The sequence below is a fragment of the Coptis chinensis genome, chromosome 3 (assembly GCF_015680905.1).
Source record: "Coptis chinensis isolate HL-2020 chromosome 3, ASM1568090v1, whole genome shotgun sequence".
NCBI lineage: Eukaryota > Viridiplantae > Streptophyta > Magnoliopsida > Ranunculales > Ranunculaceae > Coptis > Coptis chinensis.
The window spans coordinates 26,390,174-26,415,660 of record NC_141458.1 but is presented as its reverse complement, the minus strand read 5'-3'; the positions used below and the strand labels follow the sequence as shown (position 1 = coordinate 26,415,660).

The window sequence follows — 25,487 nt, the reverse complement described above, 5'->3', positions numbered from 1 at the left end:
TTTGGTTAATTATGTGTTTAATAATCACGAAATAATTATATTTTTGTACTTTTGCAGGTTTTCGCAGTTAACGTGAAAATAATAGTTAAATCTACAATAAAGCACGGGAATAGTGTATATATCTGAAGTCTTCCTATTCAACCCATGTGAAGCTCAACAAAGCTGGACTAAAGCCCGGGGACTCAAACAGGACATAATTAAGTCAGAACAGGATTACATGTAGAAAAACATCAAACTTCCGAAGCTCAAATCTTTTGAACCTGGACTCCGATTTTAGCAAGTAAGTTGCCCAGGCGATCAATGAGACAAGCTCTACCTTAGGCCAGATTTTGCAGAAATCGACTTGCGAACCCACCACTAGACGCAACACGTGGACCCACTCTGCGAGCCCATAAGAATGGATGAGTCATCAATCATGAAGCAAGTCAATACAAAAGTGCCAAATTATTGGCACAAATTGACACCTTGCATATGATTAAATGCATTGTTTTGACTTGTATGCTAAATAATGTTTAATTTTGGCATGATTAGATTTGGAGATAAGATTATAATAGATGTAAGTAAATGGTGGGAAGTGATTTCACGTGGGAGATGAGAAAATGCTCTCATATGTATTGCCTTTGGAATTGAGAGCATTCATTCCATTTCATGCATTTTTCATTTTTATTTTGTTAAGTTTTAGTTCTTGTAATAGTGTTAATGGAAGCAAACTTAGTTTTCTAATAAAATTTCTTGTTTTAGTTTAAATCCAACAGTTATTCTTCTCTTCTCTTCTTCCACTTTATTTCCAATTGCATATCATTTTATCCTAGGATCATGAGTAGATTTAACTATCTCTCTCTCTCTCTCTCTCTCTCTCTCTCTCTCTCTCTCTCTCTCTCTCTCTCTCTCTCTCTCTCTCTCTCTCTCTCTCTCTCTCTCTCTCTCTCTCTCTCTCTATATATATATATATATATATATATATATATATATATATATATATATATATATATATATATATATATATTTTCATTTAAGTAATCAAATCTTTGTAGCTTTTACGTTAACTTGCATATCAAGTCATCTTTAGAAAATAGAAAACTCAAATCCTTCTCACAAATTCCCTTCGGTGTAAATTCCAGTAAAGTGAACTCAAGGGTCCAGGACTTTAGGGTTGGGATGAACCCTTGCTCCAACTAAAATTCAACGTGCACGTGAGCAAGGTAGAAAATTGAATGAGTGTAGTTTTCGTGTGTGTGAGACCACAAATTTGATACATACGAAAGTTTGATCCATCAATTGGCCTAAATAAAATACTATTAAGGGGTTTAAACTATACTTTTGGGCACTTATTACACTAATCCCAAACAGCATTTTGCTTGTCCTCAAGTAAAGATGAGAAATAAAAACAGATAAGTGGCAAAAAAATGTGGTCCTAACTAATCTCGTTTCGCAGATCGAGTGCGCTTGCATTGACCATATGCAATAAGGCCTTAAACCACTAGGAATTCCCTAGTGGACGAGTTATAGCCTCGTGAGAGTTTTCCAAAGAAGATACTAACAAACTTCATTTATACTACAACGACTAAGAAATAAAAGCAATTGTCTACTAATTTATCTCAGATATCTATACATCTCACTAGTATTTAAACAAGGATCATCATTCTAACGAACTTCTAAATTAATACATGCATAATAATCAAATCATCTTAAGATAAACAACTATACAATGAACTGTGCTATAAAATGCAATGGAAGGTCTTTTTCTGAAACTTTTGGGTAACGTGCGTGCCTAAGTAGCTTCTCACAAAGAATGTGTCGAGACATATACCACTCTGATTTTTCCACTCAAGTTTGCTAACTCCAGTGTGTAGTGGGCACACGTTTCCTCACAACCTCAATGACAATCCAAGGAAGTCGAGGTTGATCAAACATATCTACCACTTACTATCACACCAACTTATTCCTAATTGAGCTAGAGGTCTTTATTAGGTGATAGAGGGCATATGTGTTGGTTAAAGAAGGAAGAAAATAGATAATTAAAAAGACAAGTTTGAGAAAATAGGATTTTCATATTATGTAACTAGAGAAAACATTGTTCTTACTTTGCTTCTACACTTTGTTTCCATCCTTAGCCCTTTTGTTTTGGCTTTTGACTCATTTTGATTATGTTTGGAGTTCTAACTTTTTATTTTCTTTCTATTTTTTTTTCTTTTTTTTTATGGAAACTTTATTTTTTTCTCTTTTTCTATTTCTTTTTCTTTTGAAGCAACAAACTAATTTTTGTTTACACAAGTTTTTCTCTTCTTTTCTTCACTCATCCTATTTCTCAGACTTATCCAAATAGGTAGGCTGATTTTATTTTTTATTTTGTTTTATTGGGTAAAGGATTTGTGGTTTGTGAAAAGGCTAATGAAAGGCTCAGTGGGGCGACTGGCGGAAAATATACTTATGTTAGAATTTCTAGTTATATCGATTCAAAGAGGGCCTAAATTCTCGCTTAGGATATGATATGGTGATCAAGTAAGTGAATGTATAATTTCTCTACTCGGATTTGACTTCTCCCTTGTGTCATCACTCAGATATTTCACTCTTATAAGGCTTTTTAAGCTATTAAGTACTCTAATCTAAGCCTCAGAAAAATACTGTCAAGTACAATCATAGATGCTCGTGCAAGATTTTCATAAAAATATGCAATGACTATTACCTACATATTAATCTAAGTTTCAAAAATTAAATCCTAATTCAAGTACTACGTGAGATTTCTAGACTAATATCATTATGGAGAAGGGAACAATACCATTATCACTAAGTGCATAGTATAAACTATTTTTATGATTTTTATACTCTTCTAATTTTTATGACAAATAATACGTAATATACAACCTAATATGTGCTTAAACATTTACAACATGTTTCTATACCACCCCCAAACATAATCATGTTTTGTCCCTAAAGTATGGAATGAAAATAAAGGATAGAGAGTACCATAGAAACGTGCTTGTAAATGGGAGGACCTAAAAAAGAAGGTTAATCTATGCTAATATAAATAAATAAAAACATACACAACTTCTATATGAGTTCCACCCGTTATGGGGATAACATGAAAAAATAAATAGCGCTTGGGACATAAGCGAACTCTAACAGAAATAAAATAATAATATCATAAGTTCACAAATCAAGCATGCGCATATCGTGGCTCCTATAGGATTAGCTTCCGAAATTTCATGAAATAGTAAAATTTCACAAAATTAAGGTACCTAATTACATTATGCATCCCAATTAAATCAACAATGCCCATGGGTTCTATATTTCGATATTTATACATGTAAGTTTAATACGTGAACGTACAATGTGCTAAAATTAAATATATCACCCCCAAATAATTTGGGAGAAGGGGGTTCATGGATTAATTCAATAACACAATTAAATTACGTAACTAACTAACCTAAACTCTACTAAAGTAAACATGACAGGCAAAGGATGGCAAAAAGTTTTGAAATGAAATACCAAAATACGCCACCCCCAAACAAAATTTGAAAACTTTTTTTAAGTTTGAAATTTTTTGTGGCATATACTCCATTAAGGTGGTATTGTACAAAAACTTTGGTCTTTTTAAGTCAGATTCCCTAGACTTACTAATACATGTTTATGTTTTAAATTTTTAATAATTTTTTTTATAGTATTTATTTTTGGAAAAACAAAATTGCGAGGAATAAATAAAAATGAAACTCACTCCATAGAGAAACACTACTCAAATAATGGGAAAAAGTGCAAGAGATGAATGCGTGAGTCACATGAAACGTGGACTAAGGATTCAACACTTTCAACCACTCACTCCAAAAGGAGGGTCCGGTTACCTTAATGGTGCACTCCCATAAAATAAGATTGGGAATGGAGTACACCGAAGAATAACTTGAGTCTTTTATAGTCAGATACTCGAGACTTTATCTAAAATATATTAACATGCAGTTTACCATATATCAACAACCGAAATAGTTTTGGATCTTTCCATAAATAGTTAACATAAAAAGCACCCCCAAATAGAATTACGCACCAAGACTTCCTACGACGTGGCTTCGCGGAATGAGAGCGAAATCTGATGGACCTAGAACATAATCGAGCATACAGTTTCTTCTTTTTCCTCCAACGAAAGGGTGGCCAAGTGAATGATCATGAGAAAATAGATGGTTGTAAAAGATACGTGAGATATGGATAAGTTTTAGAAGGAAGGAATGGAAAAATTGAGAATGTGGGTTTAGCGCAAAACTTATTCATGGTGTAGGTCTAAACTGTCTCATATCTAAAAATAAAGGTGTAAGGTGGTTTGTCCTTGGTATTATTATTATATCAAGAGGGTTTAGAAAATCATGAAGCACAGGAGAAGAAAGACTGTCATCAAGTGCAAACTCAAGGTTCCTTTGGAAAGGTGGAAGGCAGGGAACATTGGTGATGGAAGGTGAATAAGGATGTGAGGTGGGTGAATGATTCTCAGCTAGTGTTCTTAGTTCTAGGTCATCAGAGGCCTTGAGATATGCAAGACATTCCTCAATAGGTGGGTCAGAAGAATCACTGGGATAGAGGGAGAAAATTTATTCTTCCGTCATGGCGTCAAGAAATGAATGGATGTTAATATGAGGGGACTCGCGAGGTGGCAAAGAAAGGTTGTAAAAGAGTCGAAGGAAATTTTCCTCAATTTCATCTATGTCCAGGAAGTCAAAATTGTGATCTTTGTCTTCTTCCATAATAGGGGTATTTACTAGTGTGGGGACGAAAGTGTCGGTCGCACTAATGTGAGATATAAAACTCTCAATGGACTTCACTTCTCCTTCTACAGGAAAACATAGTTGTTCCTGCTTGAGTCTAAACATGTTAACCTCCACAGAAAGATTTCAAAAGAAAAGAGTCATTGATCCATCCCGGCTATTGATTTGGGCATTGGCAGTTGTCAAGAAATGACGCCCTAAAATGATGGGAATAGAATCATGAGCAACTTCTGTGTCAAGAATAATGAAGTCGGCTGGGTAGTAAAAATCATGAACTTTAACGAGAATATTTTCAACTATGCCTTTGGGATACTTAATAGAACGACCAACTAACTGCAAAGTTATTTTGGTCGGTTTAAGTTCGTAGAGACCTAGCTGTTTATATAAATAAAAAGGGAGTAAGTTAACACTTGCCCCTAGGTCTAATAGTGCAGTGGTAGTGAAGTTATCTCCCAAGGTGCATTGCACAGTAGGACAACCAGGGTCCTTGTACTTAATAATTCCGTTATGTTCAGATAAAGAAGGATATTGTTCAGTTAAGAAGGCTTCTTTGGGTATGTTGGTTTTCCTCTTCGTGGTGCACAACTCTTTTAGAAATTTAGCGAGTCCAGGTAGACTTTTTATAGCATCTAGAAAAGGTAGGTTTATAGTCAAATTTTTAAACACTTCTCTAATCTCATCAAAATTATCATCCTTTTTAGACACAACTAGTCTTTGGGGATACTGTGGTTTTTCTATATATTTACCATAAGGGTCAACAGTAGTATTAACCTTGTATTTATCTTTTACTGCTTTCCAACTAGGTTTCCATATTGGAACCTCTACAGGTGTAGGATCATCAATTTCTATTATGGGGTCTTGTAAGGTTTTCCCTTTTGATTGTGGTTGGACTGGTACTTCTACAGTTGTAGGGTCTTCAATTTCTATGACAGTATTTGGTATAGTTTCATTTTCAGCTTTCGTTTGTGGTCAATTTTCAAGCATAGTCACTTTGTTATCAACTACTCTCCCTGAACGAAGGGTTGTGACTACTTGTAGGTTCCCTTGGTTTATATTACCATTACACTGAATATTGTTCTCTTCGAAGGCGGTGTTTGTTGATTTAGGATTAGGCACTGTTTTACCTGGAAACACGCCTGTTTGGTTATTATTTTAGTTAGGAGACAGATCAAGTACCTTTAAGCACAATGCCTGCATTATATTAGTTTGTTGTTGTTGGTTTGTATCATGGTTAATAGTAAGTCATCTTTTGATAGGTTAGCTAGTTGTGCGATAATAGGAGGGGTGATTGGGACTAAGCTTTGTTGAGTGTTTATGTTATGATTTTGATAGTATTGAGGTACGTGCACTAAACTTCTATTCTGGTCACCTAAATCTCCTTGTCCTAGATGTTGGTTAAATTGGTGGAAGTTTGTAGTGGGCCTAACATTTTGATAATTAAAACATGGAGGTGTAGGTTGTTGTTATTGATTATAATTAGTGTTCTACAACTATTGTGTGTTAGGGTTGGTGAAAGCGTAATTATCTATAGGTTGTGGTGGAGGTGAACCGTAGAGTAAGGGACAAAAGGAATTGGTATGGTTGGGATTAAAATAGACATTACATGGACCAATGTTTATGTTCATGACTGGATTACGTTTCGGTTCTTGTTTGTTAACAGAGAGGGCATCGACCTTTCATGCGAGGGATTCAATTAGAGATATTAACTCAAGGTTGGGTGTAGCCTCAACTATGTTGGTTGCCTTAGTTGTTGATGAACAAGTATTGGAGCGAGAGTACTCACTAGCTACCTCCCCAGTTGCTCCTCTTAGTTGATTGATCTTCTAAGAAGATATACGCATCAAATGCGCTTTTACTTAAGAAATTTCCTCCGTTCATGATGTTTAGAGTCTCCTTGTGGTATTGTGATAAACCCTTAAAAAAGGCACGAACAAGTGTGTATTTTTCCAGGTTATGATGGGGACACTCTATTAGGAGATCCGTAAAATGGCTCCAAGCCTCTGAAAAAGATTCATGAGGGTTTTGGCGGAAGAAATGGATCTTTTGAAGCATTTCATCGGTCTTCTGTGGTGGGTAAAATTGTTCCATGAATAACCCAACTAGTTTCTCCCATATGTCCACAGAGTTCGATTTTTATGTTGTTAGCCAAGCAGCTGCTTTGTCAGCTAGGGTGAAAGGAAACACCCTAAGTTTTATTTGTTCAGGACCTACGTCAGGATGATGGAAGGTGGTTAGTACTTGTTATATCCTACGTAAGTGGTGATAGGGTTTCTCATGGTCTAACCCCTGAAAAATAGGTAGCAGATTAAAGATATTAGGGGGGATTCTAAAATCTCTCGTTGTATCTGCAAAAATGATGCAAGATTATGGTGCATCATTCAATGCTTTGTAAAAATCATAGAGAGGTCTCTCTGTCTCTTGAGCCATTGCTAATTTCTAGATAGGTATGTGGTATTGCATCTACGGTAAATAAGTAAAGCAGGTTTATGCATACTAGATCTTAATCTCATACAAATTTTAAGTCTAATATGCAATTAACCTAATTAAACATGCAAAACAGCCTGATTATTACTAGAAATTTACTCCTTTTACAGTAGATGCGATGATGTAAAGAGGTGTTACCTAGAATGTCCTTGTTACGCGTATAAATAGCACCTTCAATAGCCTTGAAGCACGTCTATTGCAACTGAAGCACTTATACGATTATTAGATGTGGTGATGTACTAATTTCACTACTAAAATCTTTCCAAACCAACGGCTAGGCCACTTAAGAATTGAGGGAGGTTGTCCGTGCGTGCACGTTCCATAATTAAATATCCCCAATCCTTTAAGTTTTCTAGACACCGTATATTATGAGAAAATGTTATTATGAAATACTGTAATGGGTGGGCATACGAGTCCTTCTACTGCCTTGCAAATTTTGTGAAATAATTTTTGGTACACAATACAAACAAATGAATGGTTAACCAATCAAAACAGAGTGAAAAATTACTAAAATTTTAGTGGAGACTCCTGACAGATCATGTGGGTTCCTGTAAAAATTTTAGAGCAATTAGAATTCTACAAACCCTCCTTATCGGCTGTTGTTCCAAAAATTAAGTGTTGCAAAACTGCAGAAATACACTAGAAACAATCCACTAGTTAGGTGGTCAAAACAAGTAAAACACTCTTCAAATTTTTAATGAAAATTCCTGACTTATGATAATTACTCCTGTAAAAATCTTAGAATTTTTTGAACTTCCTAAATAACCCTACTCATCTATGTTTCCAGAAGCTTACAGTTTGAAAGCTGAAATGCAGCACTGTAAAGATGGTATTAGTTCACTAGGTAAAATAACCATGAAATATTTGAACAAATTCTAGTAAATTAATAACACCTTAAGGATTATGCCTGCAAAATTTCAGAATATTTTGAAATTTATAAATATTTGTACCGTAGTGTTTTCCACTATGACTCCGCAGTCACAAGGGAGGGTGGGGTGCACTCTGTGTAAGGCAAATGGGAGAGCGGGCACCCCCTAATTTTGACCAATGAAATTGAACTTTTGACAGATTACTTCCATTGATGTTTGGACAACTTTTCTTTAGTCGTATGCCCCAACCGAGCGTCTGAAAAAAAAATTATAATAAGAATATCCAATAAGAAATTAATGAAAACGCGAAAAGCAAGAACGAAAAATTAAAAGGGTGGGTGGGTTAAGAATGGTGCCCTTTAGACTCAACCAATTGAATTCTTGTCTTAAATGCGTTTAAGATGGCAGCGACGCTATTTGATAAGACATAAAAATAGTTACCTACTAATATTAATGTTAAATAACACTAACACATAATATTGTCGTTCTTATGTAATCAATTCTATTTCCTTAGTCTCAATATATCATCATGTAATATACTACGAGTAACAAGTTCGTTCTACTCTTAACTATCAAGAACAAATATGACTTCAACTAGATTAAATCTAAGGGAAGAACATGTGAGAGTAATGATTTGAATAAGAAATTAACTATTATGATGACACTACGAATTTATACTAAATTAACTTAAACAATATAAATATGTGAATCAAAGATAGAGAATGTTAAAGAGAGAATTAAATCTACTTTTCAATTCCTAAAAGTGTTAGAATAGATTGTTGAGAAACCCTAATCTTTATATTCTCACTAAAAGCTTAAATATAAATCTTAGACTTTTATGATCCCTAATTCAATTATACCATCTCTAGTCATAATCAAATTAGCATGAGAGGAAGGTTTGTTTTCCATTCTCATAGCAAAACTCACAATCCTCTATTTTAGATTTTTCTCTTCTTATCTCTAAGTCAAGAAAAATCCAAACTTTAAACCCTAATCAACAAATCTATACTAAACAAATCAAGTCCTCTTAAAACTTCATTAACCTCCCTTTAATGAGAGTTTAGCTTTGATTCATTGGACGTTCTAAACTAAAACAATAAAAGAAAGACATAATATAAAGAAGAATCAAATATTGGAGAAACTAAGCTTTTATTGAATGGTTATAATAGAGGCTACAATTATAAACCCTAATTCTTAACTATTATATTATAAAGAGGGGGGGGGGGGGAGAGAGAGAACCCTAATTACTACTAAACTAATGAGGAGGTGAGCCAAGTTAGGTTTAGCCTTAATCCTCTTTATATATAAGAGGATTAGGGTTACATATTCGTACATAGACCTGAAAGAGGGACTTTGGGCCTCTAATGTGAGCCCAAAGTCCATTAGGTTAAGTCTAAAGGAGCCAATACTATTTTAAATTACTTAAGTGCCATTTTCATCTACTTTTATAGGTCTGATTAGGGCAAGGCTAGGTCCATTGGAAAGCTTGTTCTAAGCCGGTCGTTTTGACATAAAGTAGGCCCAATTCCGAACTCGAGTCCAAATAAACGCCCTTTTGAAGTTTTTGTAGCTTTTTGTCCTTTTTCTACCCGAATTGACTTTGACTTCCCAGCTTTGACTAAGCTTGAAAAGGCTTTTTTTTCTTGATTCTTGGGCTTTAAACATATAACTCTTATAGCAATCATCTTGACTCATTTTCCATGCAAAATGGCATCTTTAAGCATATAAACAGCTTCAAGACCTGAAATACACAAAAACACATAAACAATACTAACTCTTATTTATTATAAAAATAATTGATGATAAACATCTAAAATTGTAATATTAAACCCCGTAAAGACGTAATAATTTGGTTAATTATGTGTTTAATAATCACGAAAGAATTATATTTTTGTACTTTTGCAAGTTTTCGCAGTTAACGTGAAAATAATGGTTAAATCTACATTAAAGCACGGGAATAGTGTATATATCTGAAGTCTTCTTATTCAGCCCATGTTAAGTTCAACAAAGTCGTACTAAAGCCCGGGGACTCAAACAGGACATAATTAAGTCAGATACAGCTATTTGAAGTTTTGTTCCTTTTATGTTCTTTTTCTACCCAAATTAACTTTGACTTTTCAGTTTTGACCAGGCTTGAAAATGTTTTTTCTTCTTGATTCTTGGGCTTTAAACATAGAACTCTTCTAGCAATTATCTTGACTTGTTTTCCATGCAAAATGATGTATTTAAGCACATAAATAGTTTCAAAACATGAAATACACAAAAACACGTAAACAATACTAACTCTTATTTATTATAAACTTAATTGGCCTACGTAGAATACTATTAAGGGGTTTAAACTACACTTTTGGGTGCTTATTAACAATATCAGGGGGGGGGGAATATTATAATGCAAATACACAAGAGGAAACTCATATGATAGATTGGTTAACAAATTTAAATTTAATTAGTAGTGAGAGTTAGAAACTGAATAATTAATAAGAATTCATCCATATTTTGATGGCACAATGAAAATTTCTAATGCAATTCTGCACTTACTCAAAGAACACATGAACAAATACAAAATGCTTAGTTTCAGCAGATTTGTTTACTGTCAAGAACCATCTAAAAAAGTTTAAATGGCTAGATAAACAAGTTATATGCATCAATGGATTCAAAACCACAACACTATTAGTTTATTACTTTACAGTCTTAACCCATATACAAAACTAGTTAATATAAAAAACCTCAATTTAATTCAACAAATAAAAAGCAAATTTATCACAACACAACTCATAATAGGAAAATATAATTTATAACCAACAACAGAAAATAAAGAAAACAAATTAAAATGTGCCAAGAACTGTGTTGACTAGGTTCATAGTAACTTGATTCTTAGCGGCATCACCAATCAAACGTTCAGAATCAGTAAAAGCATCATAAGAAGGAGATAAAACCTTGTTTAAATTAAGTTAGAGAGAAAGACAGGGTGTGAGGGTTTGAGAAGTTTGGTTTGTTTTTTGAGTTTGAGAAGGAAAGAGATGAGAGATACGAAGGTTTAATAAATCAAAAAAAAAAATGGGGTCTGTTTGACTTTTGCTTACTTGGACATGACACGACACCAACCACCTCAGTGTGTTAATTGTCTGGGTCGATATCATGTGTCAACGTAGAATTAATGTGGTAATGTTAGCAAAAATGGAGTAGGAGAGTAACCGAGGAAAAAATTAATGTGCACAGTTCTGGAATTAAAACATCAACTAGAATGGGTATTTAAGTCTAATGATTTAAACAATAGGGGGTTTAATCTAAACTGGTACATACTTTGGAGGGTTTAGTCTAATTAACTCGCAAAGTTGTGTGCAAATTATTGTCAATTAAAATTCATAGTAAAGGTAACAATATTTAATGAAAAATAAGTTACAATTTAAAATGCTTATGCCTTGCGTAATAGTTATTGCCATTAGCAAATTAAATGGAATAACAAAAAGGGTTAATTAGACTAAACCCCCATTGTATATACATGTTTAGACTAAACCCCCTATTGTATAATTCCTTAGCCATAAACCCCCATAACGGCCCCATTTTGTTTCCTCCACGTCACACCAACGTTGGAATTTCACCTAATGCCCTAACTACCTTACATAATATTTTAGTGTAAGCTACGACACAAAAGTTGAGGAAAAGAAAATTAAAATAATAAACCCACCAATTTGCACAACCTCACTGGTCGGCTTCTTTATTGGAAGCTCTGAGTTCTCACCATTCTTTGTCTCCATTGTATCATCTTGTCATATATCCTTGTCAATTTGCTCCTTTCAAGGTATGCTATTCGTTCTTCAAAAATATTGTCACATTTTCTCTTCTTTCAAGTTAGGATTTTTCATGTTTTAACAAAATTTCTATTCTTAACCCTCTTAATTTGTTAACTACGTTACTAATTTTACATTTTTTTTCACATTTTATTTTGTCTTTGTACAGAGATATGGGTGATGAATATGGTCATAGAGAGTTTATTAGGTGTCACTATGGTGGTGTTTGGAAACAAAATGCAATGAGAGTTTACACCTAGAACCAGACCAATCAGTAATACTCTTCATAGGCCAATAAATATAATCCTAAAGCTGAAGACTTGAGTTCTGTTATGAGAAGAGGCAATACAAGTGAAAGAGCACCGAGTGGAAGAGCTAGGAGAGGGGGGAGAAGAGGAGGTCGATCAGGTAGAGCAAGGGAAGGTAGAGGAGGTATATCGTAATGATAAGATGTAAAATTGATAGTTTTACCTACGAAATGAACGATGAACTCAAAACGCAAGTAAAACTAAAACTATTTATGCGTGTCTATATTTATCAAAGATTTCTACTCTCAATCCTATGAGATATAGTGGAGTAGAGTGATTCGTTCCACTCCTAGTCCTTTCGCATGCTGTGTTTTCTAGTCTAATTACTCTACTTAAGGTCTAATGAGAGATTTACGAAAAGAGCAACTAGATTACGGTGCAACTACCCACAAGATGCAACTAGTCGGTTATCAGAACAACTATGGGAATGCTACGTTGATTCCATGATAAGGAGTTAGAGGGGGATTGATTCCACCTTAACTCAACCTAATCCTATTAACGACGAATCGTCGTAATCCGAATTGAATTGCTTCGCAGAACAATTGGTTCTTCCTAATCCCTAATTACACATGGCATTCCTACCAATTCATAACTAGCATGTGAACGATTAAACTCATTCTCATGGTGAACTAATCGTTTCTAGAGTGGAAAGGAAATTACGACGTTTCTACGATAGTCGGAATCAAGCTTTCATCAAGGCTTCTCAACCCCCTCTAATTGAGGTTTAGCTGAGAATCATTACGCAATCATTTCCGATTAAATTAAATCTAAACATAATATAAAGAATTGAAATTTACTAATCTAAATTAAACAATAATTAAAATCTAATTAATAACTAAGAATTGAATAACAAGTAGTAAATGAATCAGATCTAACACAAATGTAAATGACAAGAATCGAAATTTAACAACTAGCTATTTTATTAATCAAACTAATTAAGATTAATGATTCTAATAGTTTAATCTAAAACAAGAATTAGATTTGAAATTAAATTTAATTAAAACAATTAAATCTAGATCTAGAAGCTATTCTAATGGCTACTTTCTATTCTAAGCTCCTTTATTTTCTAACCTAAAAATCTACTATTCTCTACTAAAAAATCTACCCTTAACAAAGATCTAAGCTTTTGTTTTTATACTTTTAGATCCAAAAATCGTGCATGGGCTTGGAGCCATGTTTTGGGCCAGAGAATCAGGCCCAAAACCCAATTCTTTCAGTCCAAAAAGGCCTCTTCAGTTGCAGTTGGCTTCAACAGACTTTTCGTCCACTTTTGCTCCTCTGATTGGATCAAGGCTTAGACCATTGGAAAGCTATTTCCGAGCCGGTCGTTTTAACATAAAGTAGGCCCCATTCCGAGGTCTGAGTCCAAAGATATGGCATTCGGAAGTTCTGCTGACTTTGTATGCTGTTTCTGCCCGCGTCGAGTTTTCAGCTTTTGACCGGGCTTTAGAAAGGCTTTGTCTTCTTGAAACGTGGCCTTTAATCACGGAACTCCTTAGTAACCGACCTTTGCTCCTTTATCTCGCTAAAGTGGCACATTTCTGCACATAATGGACTTTGCAACCTGAAATCCATAAAAACACGTAATCAGTGTTAACTCTTAATTATTACTCACATAATTGGTCTAAAAGTATGTCTGCATTCACGGGGTTAAAACTACAGTTTGGGCTCTTATCAAACCACCCCCAAACAGCATTTTGCTTGTCCTCAAGCAAAGATGAGAAATTAGAATAAGTGACCAAAAATGGAGTTCTAACTACTCTCGTTTATTTGAGTCGCGATTGCATTGACCATATGCAACAAGGCGCCTTAAACCACTAGGAATTCCCTAGTGGACGAAGTTATAACCTCGTGAGAGTTTTCCATGAAGGTACTCACAAACTTTATCTATACTACAACGACTAAGAAATAAAACTATTGTTTCCTTATTCATGCTCTAAATTATCTATACCTCTCATTAGCAATGCATATAGAGTAATCAAGTCGAAACCTAAGCTAATATATGCATAATAATCAATCATCTACAATAAACACATATACAATGAGTAATACTATGAAATGCAATAGCAGTCCCGTTTAAAACTTCGAATAAGCCTTAAGTAGGTTCTCACAATAATAGTCAAGATACAACACTCTGATTTTTCCACTCAAGTTTTCAGCTACTCTAGTCTTGATGGGCACACTTTACCTTACAATCTCAATGACAACAAGGAAGCCGGAGTCGATCAAACACATCTGCCACTTACTATCACACTAACCTATTCCTAATTGAGCTAGAGGCCTTTATTAGGTGTTACGGGGATTAGGAGATGGTTTAAGAAGGAAGGAAATGGATATTCAAAAGGACAAGTCTGAGATAATAGAGTCTTCATATTATGTAACTTAGAGAAAACCTTGTTATTTTCTTTTGCTTCTATACTTTGTTTCCATCCTTAGCCATATTTTTTTCTTTTTCTTTTTCTTTTTCTTTTCTTTGGCTTTTGACTCCCTTTTATTTTATTTTTGGAGTTTTTATTTTATTTTTATTTTTATTTTTTGGATGGAAACTTCTTTCCTTTATTTTCTGAAGCAATTAACTAACTTTTGTTTACACAGGTTTTTTCTCTTCTTCTTTCTTCCTCATTCTATTCTCAGACTTATACTAGATTGGGTAGCTTGATTTTTATTATTATTTATTTTTTTTTATTTTTGTGACAGGGTAAAGGATTTGTGGTTTATGAAAGGCTAAAGAAAGGTTCAGAGGGGCGACTAGCGGAAAATAATTCATAGGTTTGAATTTTTGGCTATATCGATCCAAAGAGGGCCTAAATTCTCGCTTAGGATATGGCATAGTGATCAAGCAAGTGGACGTGTGATTTCTCTATCCGGATTTTACTTCTCCTTTGTGTCATTTCTCAAATGTTTAAACTCATATAAGGCTTTAGGCTATATTCTCACAGGATTTGTAGAATAAGTACTCTAGCCTAGATTTGAAAACTTCTCGCTAACAATCATAGATACTCATGTAATATATTTATAGATAGATTCAAAGATTATTACCTACATATTAACCTAAGTTTCTAAGAATTATTCTGATGCAAAAGCTACGTGAGACTTCTAGATTGTTAAGAGCATAGAGAAAGGAAACAATACCAATATTCCTAAGTGTATAGTATAACTTATTTATTTATATTTTTGAATTTTTGAAATTTTAACTAGAAAACAAATGCATATTATACATATCTATATCCTAACAGATGCCTTAATTACACGTGTTTCTATGCCCCCCCCCCCCCCCAAACAAGAAGCATGTGTTGTCCTCAAAGCATTTAAATAAAGAGGGTAGGAAAAATACCATTGAAACGCGTGAAATTCAGGGATATCTGCAAAACAAAGTTAGAACGTACTAATATAGGAAATAAAAATTGACGCAACTCTATACGAGTTCTACCCATTATGGGGTTAACAAGAATGAAATTGCTTGGGACATAAGCAGACACTAACTAGAAAGAAAACTTACCTTATCTCCCGCATTACTCATCATCTTCCTCATCCTCTTCTTCCATAAAGAAATGAGGTTCCTTTGCGTCCTGCCAAGCCATGATAATTTGCCAGGCTTCCCGCCATTTATCATCTATTATTGCTAACCTATTAAGAGCCATTTGGTCTGACGGGGTGTAGGGTGCAACCTGATGAGGTTGTATCCTCCACCCTTGCCAAGTCATTGCACGGAAAGATCGAATAATACTATTGGTGGGGGTCGTGCGATTAATCGACCGTAATCCAATCTGTGAAACGTGTACAAAAAACAGGAAAGAAACATAGCATAATACGGGAAATCAGAACAGGCATAAGAAGGTATTTATGCCTCATGCTATGGGATAGAGCTAAACTAGACATTAAGGTTCGGGGAAGGTCATGACACATACGTCCCGTAGCTAAAGCAAGGAAAACGCTGCAAGTGGCATCATTCACAGAAGAAAAATGCCATTCCCCTAAAATGTTTAGCATGATCCAAAACATAACAGTTCCTATGTTCATGGACAAGCTACCAAAAGCGATGTTATAGTCCCCTTGGTCCTCGACACGGAAAATGCCCGCCCGTCATTTACTCATGCAAAACTCATAAGTGTAGACATACATATTATCTACCAAATAACACCATGGGTCTTGTATTTCAAATGGGGCATAGCAAGTCCAAGAACAAATGCGAGCAAGAACACGGTAATTTCCATTGGTTCATTATCAATGTTGATGGAGAACACTTGTTCTCCATCCGGTCTTTCAAAGAAAAATCGCAGTTATCGTAAAAATAAGATGCTAGTGTTGGAGAATAAAGTGCATCAGGTCTTACCATCACCGCTCCCAAAATAACGTATGTGATCGCCTCATGAAACCAAGCACCATAAGTAGTGCTTTGGAACAAATCTTCGGACTTGTTTCGGTATTAATGTTGGAGATGTCATCTCAAACTTACGCTCTGGAATAGCTGTGAATGATCCGGATACTACCCGCAGAAAACTGGAAATTTTCTGGTCCACGGAATTCAGGCATGAAGTACGCTCGATAGGCGCGAAAAGCGCTCGATAGAAGCGAAAGTCGCCTGAGTATTTGGAATTTCCAGTGTATGATGGTCGTGGGTCAGCTTCGGCTTGAGCGAAGTGAGCTCTCTGTAGGGTGCGAAAAGCGCCAAAGTTCTTTGAAACTTCGGAAAATGAGCGAACGTGGGAATCGTGGGAGTGAAAGGTGAGTGATGGAGTTTAGGTGTAGTGTGAGTTGTGAGTGTAGAATGTATGAAGTTTATATAGGTTTTAAGTTGCTAAAACGGATCGAGAAGTTGCCAAAAGTATTTACGGCAGTTTCTGGAAATTCTAAAATTCCCAAACCCGAAAACGGAAACAACTCATTTTCTTGATTCTAATTCAAACCTAGTATCTTTTAGGTTGAATTTATGATAGAATCTACCTATTTAATCTAGATTTCATCCTACCCTAATACTTATTCCTGGATATGCCTAAACGGCCATATTTTCACCTTGACTCCGCAATAAATTCTAACACGAGGGTTATATAAAAATAATGCTGGAATTGATGAAACCACCCCCAAACAATTTGGGAAGGTGGGATCAATATGAGACAACCACGCATAATAAAAATAACCTCATTATATTAAAATTTTCATTCGGAGTATATTTCACTACAAAATTCAAAATACGGAAATAAAACTTACATTAAAATAAATAACAATAATGAAACTACAAATAAACATAAGAACATCAACCGATGCTATCCCTAACTACTCCGGAACTGGTAGCGGAGGGCACATGGTCCGGATACTGCTCCTAGGCTCCTGATGGGTCAGCACCATTCGTCCTTCGGCGACGACGCTCGTGCCTCGATGGTGTGTCCTCAGAAGGAGAATCCCCTTTAGGTGGGAATCGTACAAGCATGTCAGCCCGGAACTGGCGCTGAGCTTCTAGCTCGGTCCTCATCAGTTCCCACCTCTCATCCTCTCGCTGGGATCGGATCTCAAAGTTATAATGCATCGTTGCCTATCGAGTCCAGAGGTCTTCGCAGATAGTGTTGAGCGAACGCATGCCATGATGAATCACAGCCATGCGTTCTGCGTCTGACCAACACCTCTCCAGGGCATCCGCATCAAAACAAGTCACATCCTCCTCTTCCTCCGAGGCATTCTCGTTTCCCCCATCCTCCTCGGCATTCTCATAACCACCGTCCTCCTCTTCTTCTTCTCTATCCTCAGCCAACCTCCAAACTCGTTGGACACACTCCCTATAGATGCGTGGGTTTCGGTGCAGGGTAATGTAAGTCCTATCAGACGCCTGAGCTGCTCTCAACTTCAAAGATGATCTTGGTTATCAACACGAGGGGAGAGGTGCAAATGGACTTCCCTACTCCCCTATCATGCTAAGTAAAACTCCAAGATCTGAACTTCGTGCTTCGCTCCCGGAGTATCCATAAGATGTGGAGGCAGTTCAAGCCGATGTCGCCGACCTTCTCCTTCCCGGGGCGTTCCGACCAATCCATCGAAATGCAGCCACCCGGGTTGGTCCTAAGGGATGCCTGGCGAACACAATACGATCTTGCATTGTAGTTCCCTTCGGGAACTGTCTCGTTCATCAATGGCTCCACCCCGTTATGTTGGGACTCCTGCAACGTGACATCCAGATGGATTCTAGGCGGAATGCCTAGAATCTCAGCCAATAACCCAGTAGTCACTTCCCTCCTCCTCTTCGCCACCACAACAAAAATCATCGTCCCTTCCAACTCCCTCGTATTGTAGAACCGTCGGACTAAGTCTTCGTGGTAATAGGCTTCAGTCGAGTACCACAAGCTATTCCAGTCTCGACTGATTATTTCGTCACCGTAAAACGGCGCGAAGTGGTCACCTGTAAAAGCTTGCTCCAGCAAAATTCGGCGTTGTTGAGCCATTGGTGTTTGGAATGTAGTGGGGGTTTAAATGGGATGTGGTGGTGGGATTTAAATCGACCAACTGAAGCAACAGTGGTGGTGGTGGAGTGGTGGCACGGCAGCACCAAAATTTGTAGTTTTCGGTGGTTTTTGGTGATGTAAATCGGTGGGGTTTGTGGTGGGAAGTGTTTAGATTAGATTTGAAATCGATTTGAATTGGGGGCGTGGGTTAATTTAGGTTATCTTTTAGTTTATTATTTTTTTTTTTATTTTATTATTATTTTTTTTTTAGAATTTGTTTTAAGCTTTGGCGTTAATGGCGGATTGTGGAAGATGATCGCGACTGTTGGTGAAGGTAAGAGCGCGGTTGCGCTGTCGGTGGGCGCGGCTTGGGCGCAAGCCCAAATCGAAATTTGTGAATTTTTCGATTTTTTCGCGAAACTTCAAAACAAAATTGCCGCTTCGTTACCGGTCCGATTTTTGCGAATGAGATATGGAAATGATCAGGAGAGAATTTCCAATCCAATGATCCATAAAACACTCCATTCCGACCGTGGATGACATATAAGATAGTGGAAAACGCCTCGAAATGCGTGCATGACGTACGTTATGCGAACGACTGATCTCTAAATTCATGAATTATGTCAACCCGAATCGTAATACCATTCAACGGCCTAAGCAACTCTAATGGGACATAAAACATTCTAGGACGGAAACACGAACACCCCACCCCAAAATAATTTTTTTCAACGAAGCTTAGAAAATTTGTTTTTAGTAGTGGGTCTTTTAAAGTCAGATTCCCGAGACTTCCTAGATTACTATATTTATTCTTTAATATATATATATATATATATTTACTTTTAAAAAGAAAAACAATAACAAGACAGACATAATTCACCCCATAGAGAAACATGACTCAAAAATCCGAGAAAACATGTAAGAGTGGAAAACGTGAATTATGTTAAACGTGGACTTAGGATCCGGTACTTACAGCCACACACTCCATAGGGAGGGCTCGGTTACCTTAATAGTGCACTCCCCAATATATGGAAATGAAAGGAAATGCACCAAACACGAAAGTTGAGTCGTTTATAGTCAGATACTCGAGACTTTATCTAAACATATGTCTGAACATGCAGTTTGTCATATATCAACAACCGAAATAGTTGTGGATCATTCCATAAATAAATATCACAGAAAACATATCCAAACACAATCAAGCACCCAGATTTCCTATAACGCAACCTAGTGAACTGAAAGTGAAGTCGGATAACCCTATTATGTAACCTAGTATGCACCTTTTTTTTCATTGTTGAACGAGTGGGTGTTCTAGTAAATAAGTGTGGAAAAGTGAATGGTTATGGAGAATATGGTGGATATGGATAAGTTGTAGAAGGAAAGCATGTAAACACCGAGGATGTGGGTTTAGCACAAAACTCATTCATGGTGTGTGTAGGGACTGTTTCAAGTCTGAAAATGACGGTGTCAAATGGTTTGTCCTTCTGAAGTATTTGTTTACTAGGTGGATTTAAAAAATTATGAAACACAGAAGAAACAAAAGGATCGAGTGCAAACTCGAGATTCCTTTGAAAGGGTGGAAGGAGGGAAGTCGAGGTGGATGTTATGGGAAGTAGTTCTTGATAGGGTGAATCATCACCTGCTCAAAGGAACTCATCGAATTACTCATCTAGATTGGTCATATCCTCGTTACTATGATATTCCTCTACATCTTTGAGGAAGTCATCAATCTCATCCTCATCCGTAATATGTGTATCGACTAGTGTAGGGATGGAAATGTTGGAGTCTGAAATTCCAAAGGAGAGAAATTTGGGCATATGATTATCAGGGAACGTGTTGTTGAAATAATCGCGAGCAAAGCTCTCGATCATGCTAACCTCTCCATCCATAGACGAATCGGGTAACTGTGTCTTTGTTTTAAAAACATTGACTTCAACAGTAAGATGGCCAAAAGACATGGACAGTGAACCATCACGGCAATTAATGAGCGCATTGGCAGTTGCCAGGAAAGGGCGCCCTAAGATGATCGGGACAGAGTCGTTAACGACTTCTGTATCGAGTATGACAAAATCAGCCGGATAGTAGAAATCCTGAATTTTACGGAACATTTTTTCGACCACACCCTTAGGATACTTAATAGACCGATCAGCTAATTGCAACGCCATTTTAGTGGGTTGCATCTCGCCTAGACCTATTTGTCTATACAAATAAAATGGGAGTAAGTTAACACTAGCCCCGTGTCTAATAACATGGTCGTCGATATAGGAATCTCCTAAGGTGCATTGTGACAAGAGGGACGACCGTGGTCCTTGTACTTAACAATTCCATTATGTTCAGATAGAGTTGGGAATTGTTCTTAAAGAAGGCTGCCTTTTGGTATATTGGTCTTACGCCTAGTAGTACACAACTCCTTAAGAAACTTAGCATGGTGTGGTAGCTTTTTAATAGCTTCGAGGAAGGGAAGATTTATAGTTAGATTCTTAAAAACGTCCCTAATCTCCTCATAATTTGTATCCCTAGTTAACATGGCTAATTTTTGTGGAAATGGTGGTTTCTATCTATATTTAGCAATGGTATCACCTGGATGTTTAACCGTGGCTTTCTGTTTCTTAGGTTGTGTTGTAACTGGTACCTCTACAGTGGTAGGCTCTTCAGTTTCTATTTCAGTATCTAGTAAAATAGTAGGTGTAGGGGCCTCTGGTGGGGTAACTATAAGCATAGTTACTTTGTTATCAACCACTCTGCCAGAACGGAGAGTGGTGATGGCATTTAGCTCACCTACATTTTCATATTCATTACTAGTATTATCGATTACCTCAAAGGCTGTATTTTTTGTTTTAGGATTAGGTATTTCGTGACTTGGAAACACACCTTTGGGTTGGGCTTTATCTTGAGCTAACTGTTGGGTTAAATTATTAACGGATTGTAGAAGCTGTTGGTTAAATTGAGCCATGGTTTGGAAAAGTTTTTGGCTCACTTGTATGAAGGTGTCAAGACGATCCGGTTGTGTGGGTGTAGTAGTCACGGGTGGTGTGGATGGAACTATTTCGTGAATTATTTATGGGTGGATTTTGATAGTTATTATTTACCTAACGATACCTCTATTAGCATTATAATTATTATAATTACCTTGACTTTGTGCTTGACCTTGTCGAGGTTAAGCTTTGGTTGTTATAATTATTAAAATTACCCCGACCACTGTCCTTGTCGTAGTGGGGGCTTGGTTAAAACTTTGTGTTGGCCTAACATATTGATTATTATCATTGTTGGAGGTGTGACGTGTTGGTTATTTCTCCAACCGAAGTTGGGATTTTGTCTCCAAGGGGCGTTAGGTTCACTATTAATAGAACAACCCTGTTCATAGGCTATAGGACAGTGGAAGTCGGGATGCTCTGGACTCCAACAGAAACTACATGGATTTGAATTTACATTCATGACTGGGATAGGCTTTTGTTGAACCGAAATGGACTCTACCTTTTTAGTGAGTGATTCGATTAGAGTTTTAAGCTTGGGATCGTGTTTAATTTCAAACATGCCGGCGGCCTTAACTGTATTAGAAGAACTAGCGGAGCGGGAGTAATCGTCACTACCCCCCCATTATTATTACGCTTAGTCCGATCTTCCAAAATTTATATGCCTCTCGAGGGCTCCTTTACTTAAGAAACTACCCCCATTCATTATGTCTAGGACTTCTTTATGGTGGTGTAGAAGTCCTTTGAAAAAGGCACGAACTAACATGTCTTTCGCTAAATTATGATGTGGACACTCTATAAAGAGATCGGTGAAACGATTCCAAGCCTCTGAAAATGATTCATGAGGATTTTGTCGAAAGAAATGAATCTTGGAAAGCATCTCATCCGTCTTTAGGGGTGGGTAAAAATGTTCCATAAACAAATTGAACAAGTTTAGCCCACGAGTCCACAGAATTAGGCGCTTGGGCAGTTAACCAAGACGCCGCCTTATCGGCTAAGGTGAAAGGGAATACCCTTAGTTTAATTTGTTCCGCACCAACCGTAGGATGGCACTTCATACCCGCGTCTACCTACAGTTCTGGTCGTGTAATTTGGTGTTGGAGGAGCTACAGATATAAACTGCACATGACCCAACTGACGCATAACCCTTGCAACACAGTAAATCTCCATAATGTCAAAAAAGCAGATCACTCCCTCAAAAAAGGTAATTTCATCAACTAGGAGTATAGCTCTGACATTCTCGTATGGACACCAATCAACCTTAAACAAAATAAAATGTGTCATTAATCACATACTCAAATAAGCAATTACTAAAAATTAAAAAAAAATTGAAATACTTACATTGAACATCGTCATATCATCAATTATCGCTCGGTAATACTGCAATGCATGACATGAGTTCTCATAGTGTACAACGCCAACTGCGTGTCTAAGAACACACGACCCACCCAACTGATACTCGAAGTTCGGGATTGGCCTGAATAGCGGGAAGTACTCATGGATCCACGCCTAGAAATATACACACACAGTTAACATACTAATAGAATAATATAATTAACATTAAAAAGAATCTGCAAAATATTTAAGTTTTACCTGTAGAAGAGTCAGGAAGCTCGTAGCACCTTTCACCTTCGCACACATGGCAGTCCCAAGTCCTCTATACAAAAAGGCCAAAATTGTTGCACCCCAAACATACTCGCCGATCTTTTTGAATTTCAGCAACTTGGTCAAATAATAAACAGGCACTCCAGTCCCAGACTTGTCGGTGAAGATGGTACATCTAAAGAAAAATAGTAGATAAGCTCTTACAGCCCTCTGTACCTCTGCCAAAGTCGACACCTCCCTTTTACACCTTCCCCTTTATCGCGGACCTTCCCAGCAAACTGACTCCGCAGGAATTCCATCCTTACCTTTGAAATGAACCGGCTCGCGTCCATCTCCGCTTTAATCACAGGCTCCGAGACACCCAGAGCACGGTGTAGGAGACTCTCCGATTGTGAACGGGCCAACTCCGTGTTCCCTCTCACTGCTCTGCCTCTAATTGCAACACCTTGGATTTGGGAGACATCATCAAAAGTCACAGTCATCTCCCCAAATGGCATATGGAAGGTGTTGGTCTCTCGATGCCACCTTTCCACAAACGCAGAGACCAACGCCGGATCTTGATGTTTGTAACACCCAAATACCAGATCATAAAACCCAGTCCTCTTAAGCTGATTTTCAAATCTGGGAGATCTTTTGAACTCAATCTTGAGATCCCATTGGCTTAACTTGGATAGATGTGGAACACACTTCAACACTCTGCACTCCGCCTGAAACAACAAAGACTCAATGAGGAGAAGCAAAAGGTTTTGTAAAGACAAAGGAAAATCAAGATACTAAGTCTATGATAATACCTTATGTTCCCAAATATCACGAGCCACATGTACCGAATAGTCATACATAAGCTCTGACTCAGTAGGGCCACCACCATATACACCTCGTGTGTGCTCCAAATCATCCTTGGATTTTCTCACATAGTCTACCACTGGAGGTGCTTGGACTCCGACCGGTGCTTAAACTTCCATCAATTCTTCTTCTTCCAAATCATCATCCTCCTCCTCCTCATCACCATCTTCATCACCATCATCATCTCCATCCTCACCATCATCATCCCTATCATCCCCACATCTCCATCCTCACCATCATCATCCCCATCATCATTAACTATACTCTTCCCATGATCCATTGCTACATTTACATCTACATCTAAATCTTAATCTACATCATCTAAATCTTTATCTATATTAATCTCAATTTCACTCTCACTCTCTACATTACTCGGAACAACCTCATTGTGGTCCCCTCTACGCACTGAGGCCGAGGTGCCCGCACTTTTTTTTCTCTTCTTCTCTCCTTCTACATCACCTACATTTGTAGGATCATCATCTGCTTTTCTATCACCTCTATGGACTAAATCCGTTGTTTTCGACCCCTTTTCTCTCTTCTTCTCAGGCTCAAGCGCGTCACCGCGACCCGAAGAGGAACCGCCGCCACTAAACAACTTCTTTACACCCTTGAATGTAGTTTTTGCTACATTCTTGACATTCTTTGATTGAGGACCCATTGCTACAAAGAAAAATAAAACAAATATTAGTAACTATTACAGTTCTAAAACATCCAAACTTCCAAAACTTCAAAAAATTCCAACAAGGATTACTTCGTAACGAAACAAATGTCATAATTAGTACACCACTAAGATTATTAAAATAAAATCAAACATCAGTAAATTCAAACAATTTCCAATAGAGATGCTACATATGAAGTTAAAAATAAATGTTTGTGCAGATCATGAAACAAGGTGATTGGTTTCACATACTTCATCTGTAAAATCCATGATAAGATGGGCAAAGTAAAAGATATGTCATATAGTTGAAGATCACTGCTCCAGATTTCTTATAATATAATGAAGTCAAATAGATGAGAAATCAAATCAGTTGGCACAATCTATTACAATACGGGACAAAGATATGCATCCTAAAGTAGCAGTTACATACCAAAAATTTAGTCCAAGGATGTGTACTTGCTGATGAAAGAGTAACGAAGAGAGGGATTGAGATGGCATTGCTAACATCAATTTGGGTAGAACCAAAACCTAATGCTGTCATATGTGCTTTTGGGTCTAACATTCTACACTGGCAGAGGTAGTAAAACAGGTAAGTGTTTGTAATATCTCAAGCTCGGTTTTTGCTACTTAACTTCTCCTTAAAGAGAAGTCAACTACTCTGCCGACACCCAAGTATAGATCAATCTTAGCTAAATATATGTACATTTTAAATCCTACGCGTGAAACACAAGCCATTACATTTTAAAACGCATGCTAAAGAATTCATAAACGCAATAAAGAGAGA

General features: G+C 36.9%; 1 protein-coding gene across 1 annotated transcript in view; it reads right to left on the bottom strand.

The window, feature by feature from the left end:
• LOC147508900 (uncharacterized) overlaps positions 1–24,325 on the bottom strand; it is a 34,120-nt gene extending 9,795 nt beyond the window's left edge. Inside the window, exons 1-7 of the mRNA XM_086597655.1 lie at positions 24,209–24,325; positions 23,994–24,098; positions 23,728–23,909; positions 23,407–23,634; positions 23,191–23,254; positions 22,939–23,106; positions 22,672–22,857 (exon numbers count right to left, since the gene is read on the bottom strand). Coding sequence (XP_086453781.1) covers positions 22,672–22,857; positions 22,939–23,106; positions 23,191–23,254; positions 23,407–23,634; positions 23,728–23,909; positions 23,994–24,098; positions 24,209–24,325 — 1,050 coding nt within the window. The remainder of the gene's footprint in view (positions 1–22,671; positions 22,858–22,938; positions 23,107–23,190; positions 23,255–23,406; positions 23,635–23,727; positions 23,910–23,993; positions 24,099–24,208) is intronic.
• Between the last annotated feature and the right edge of the window lie 1,162 nt (positions 24,326–25,487).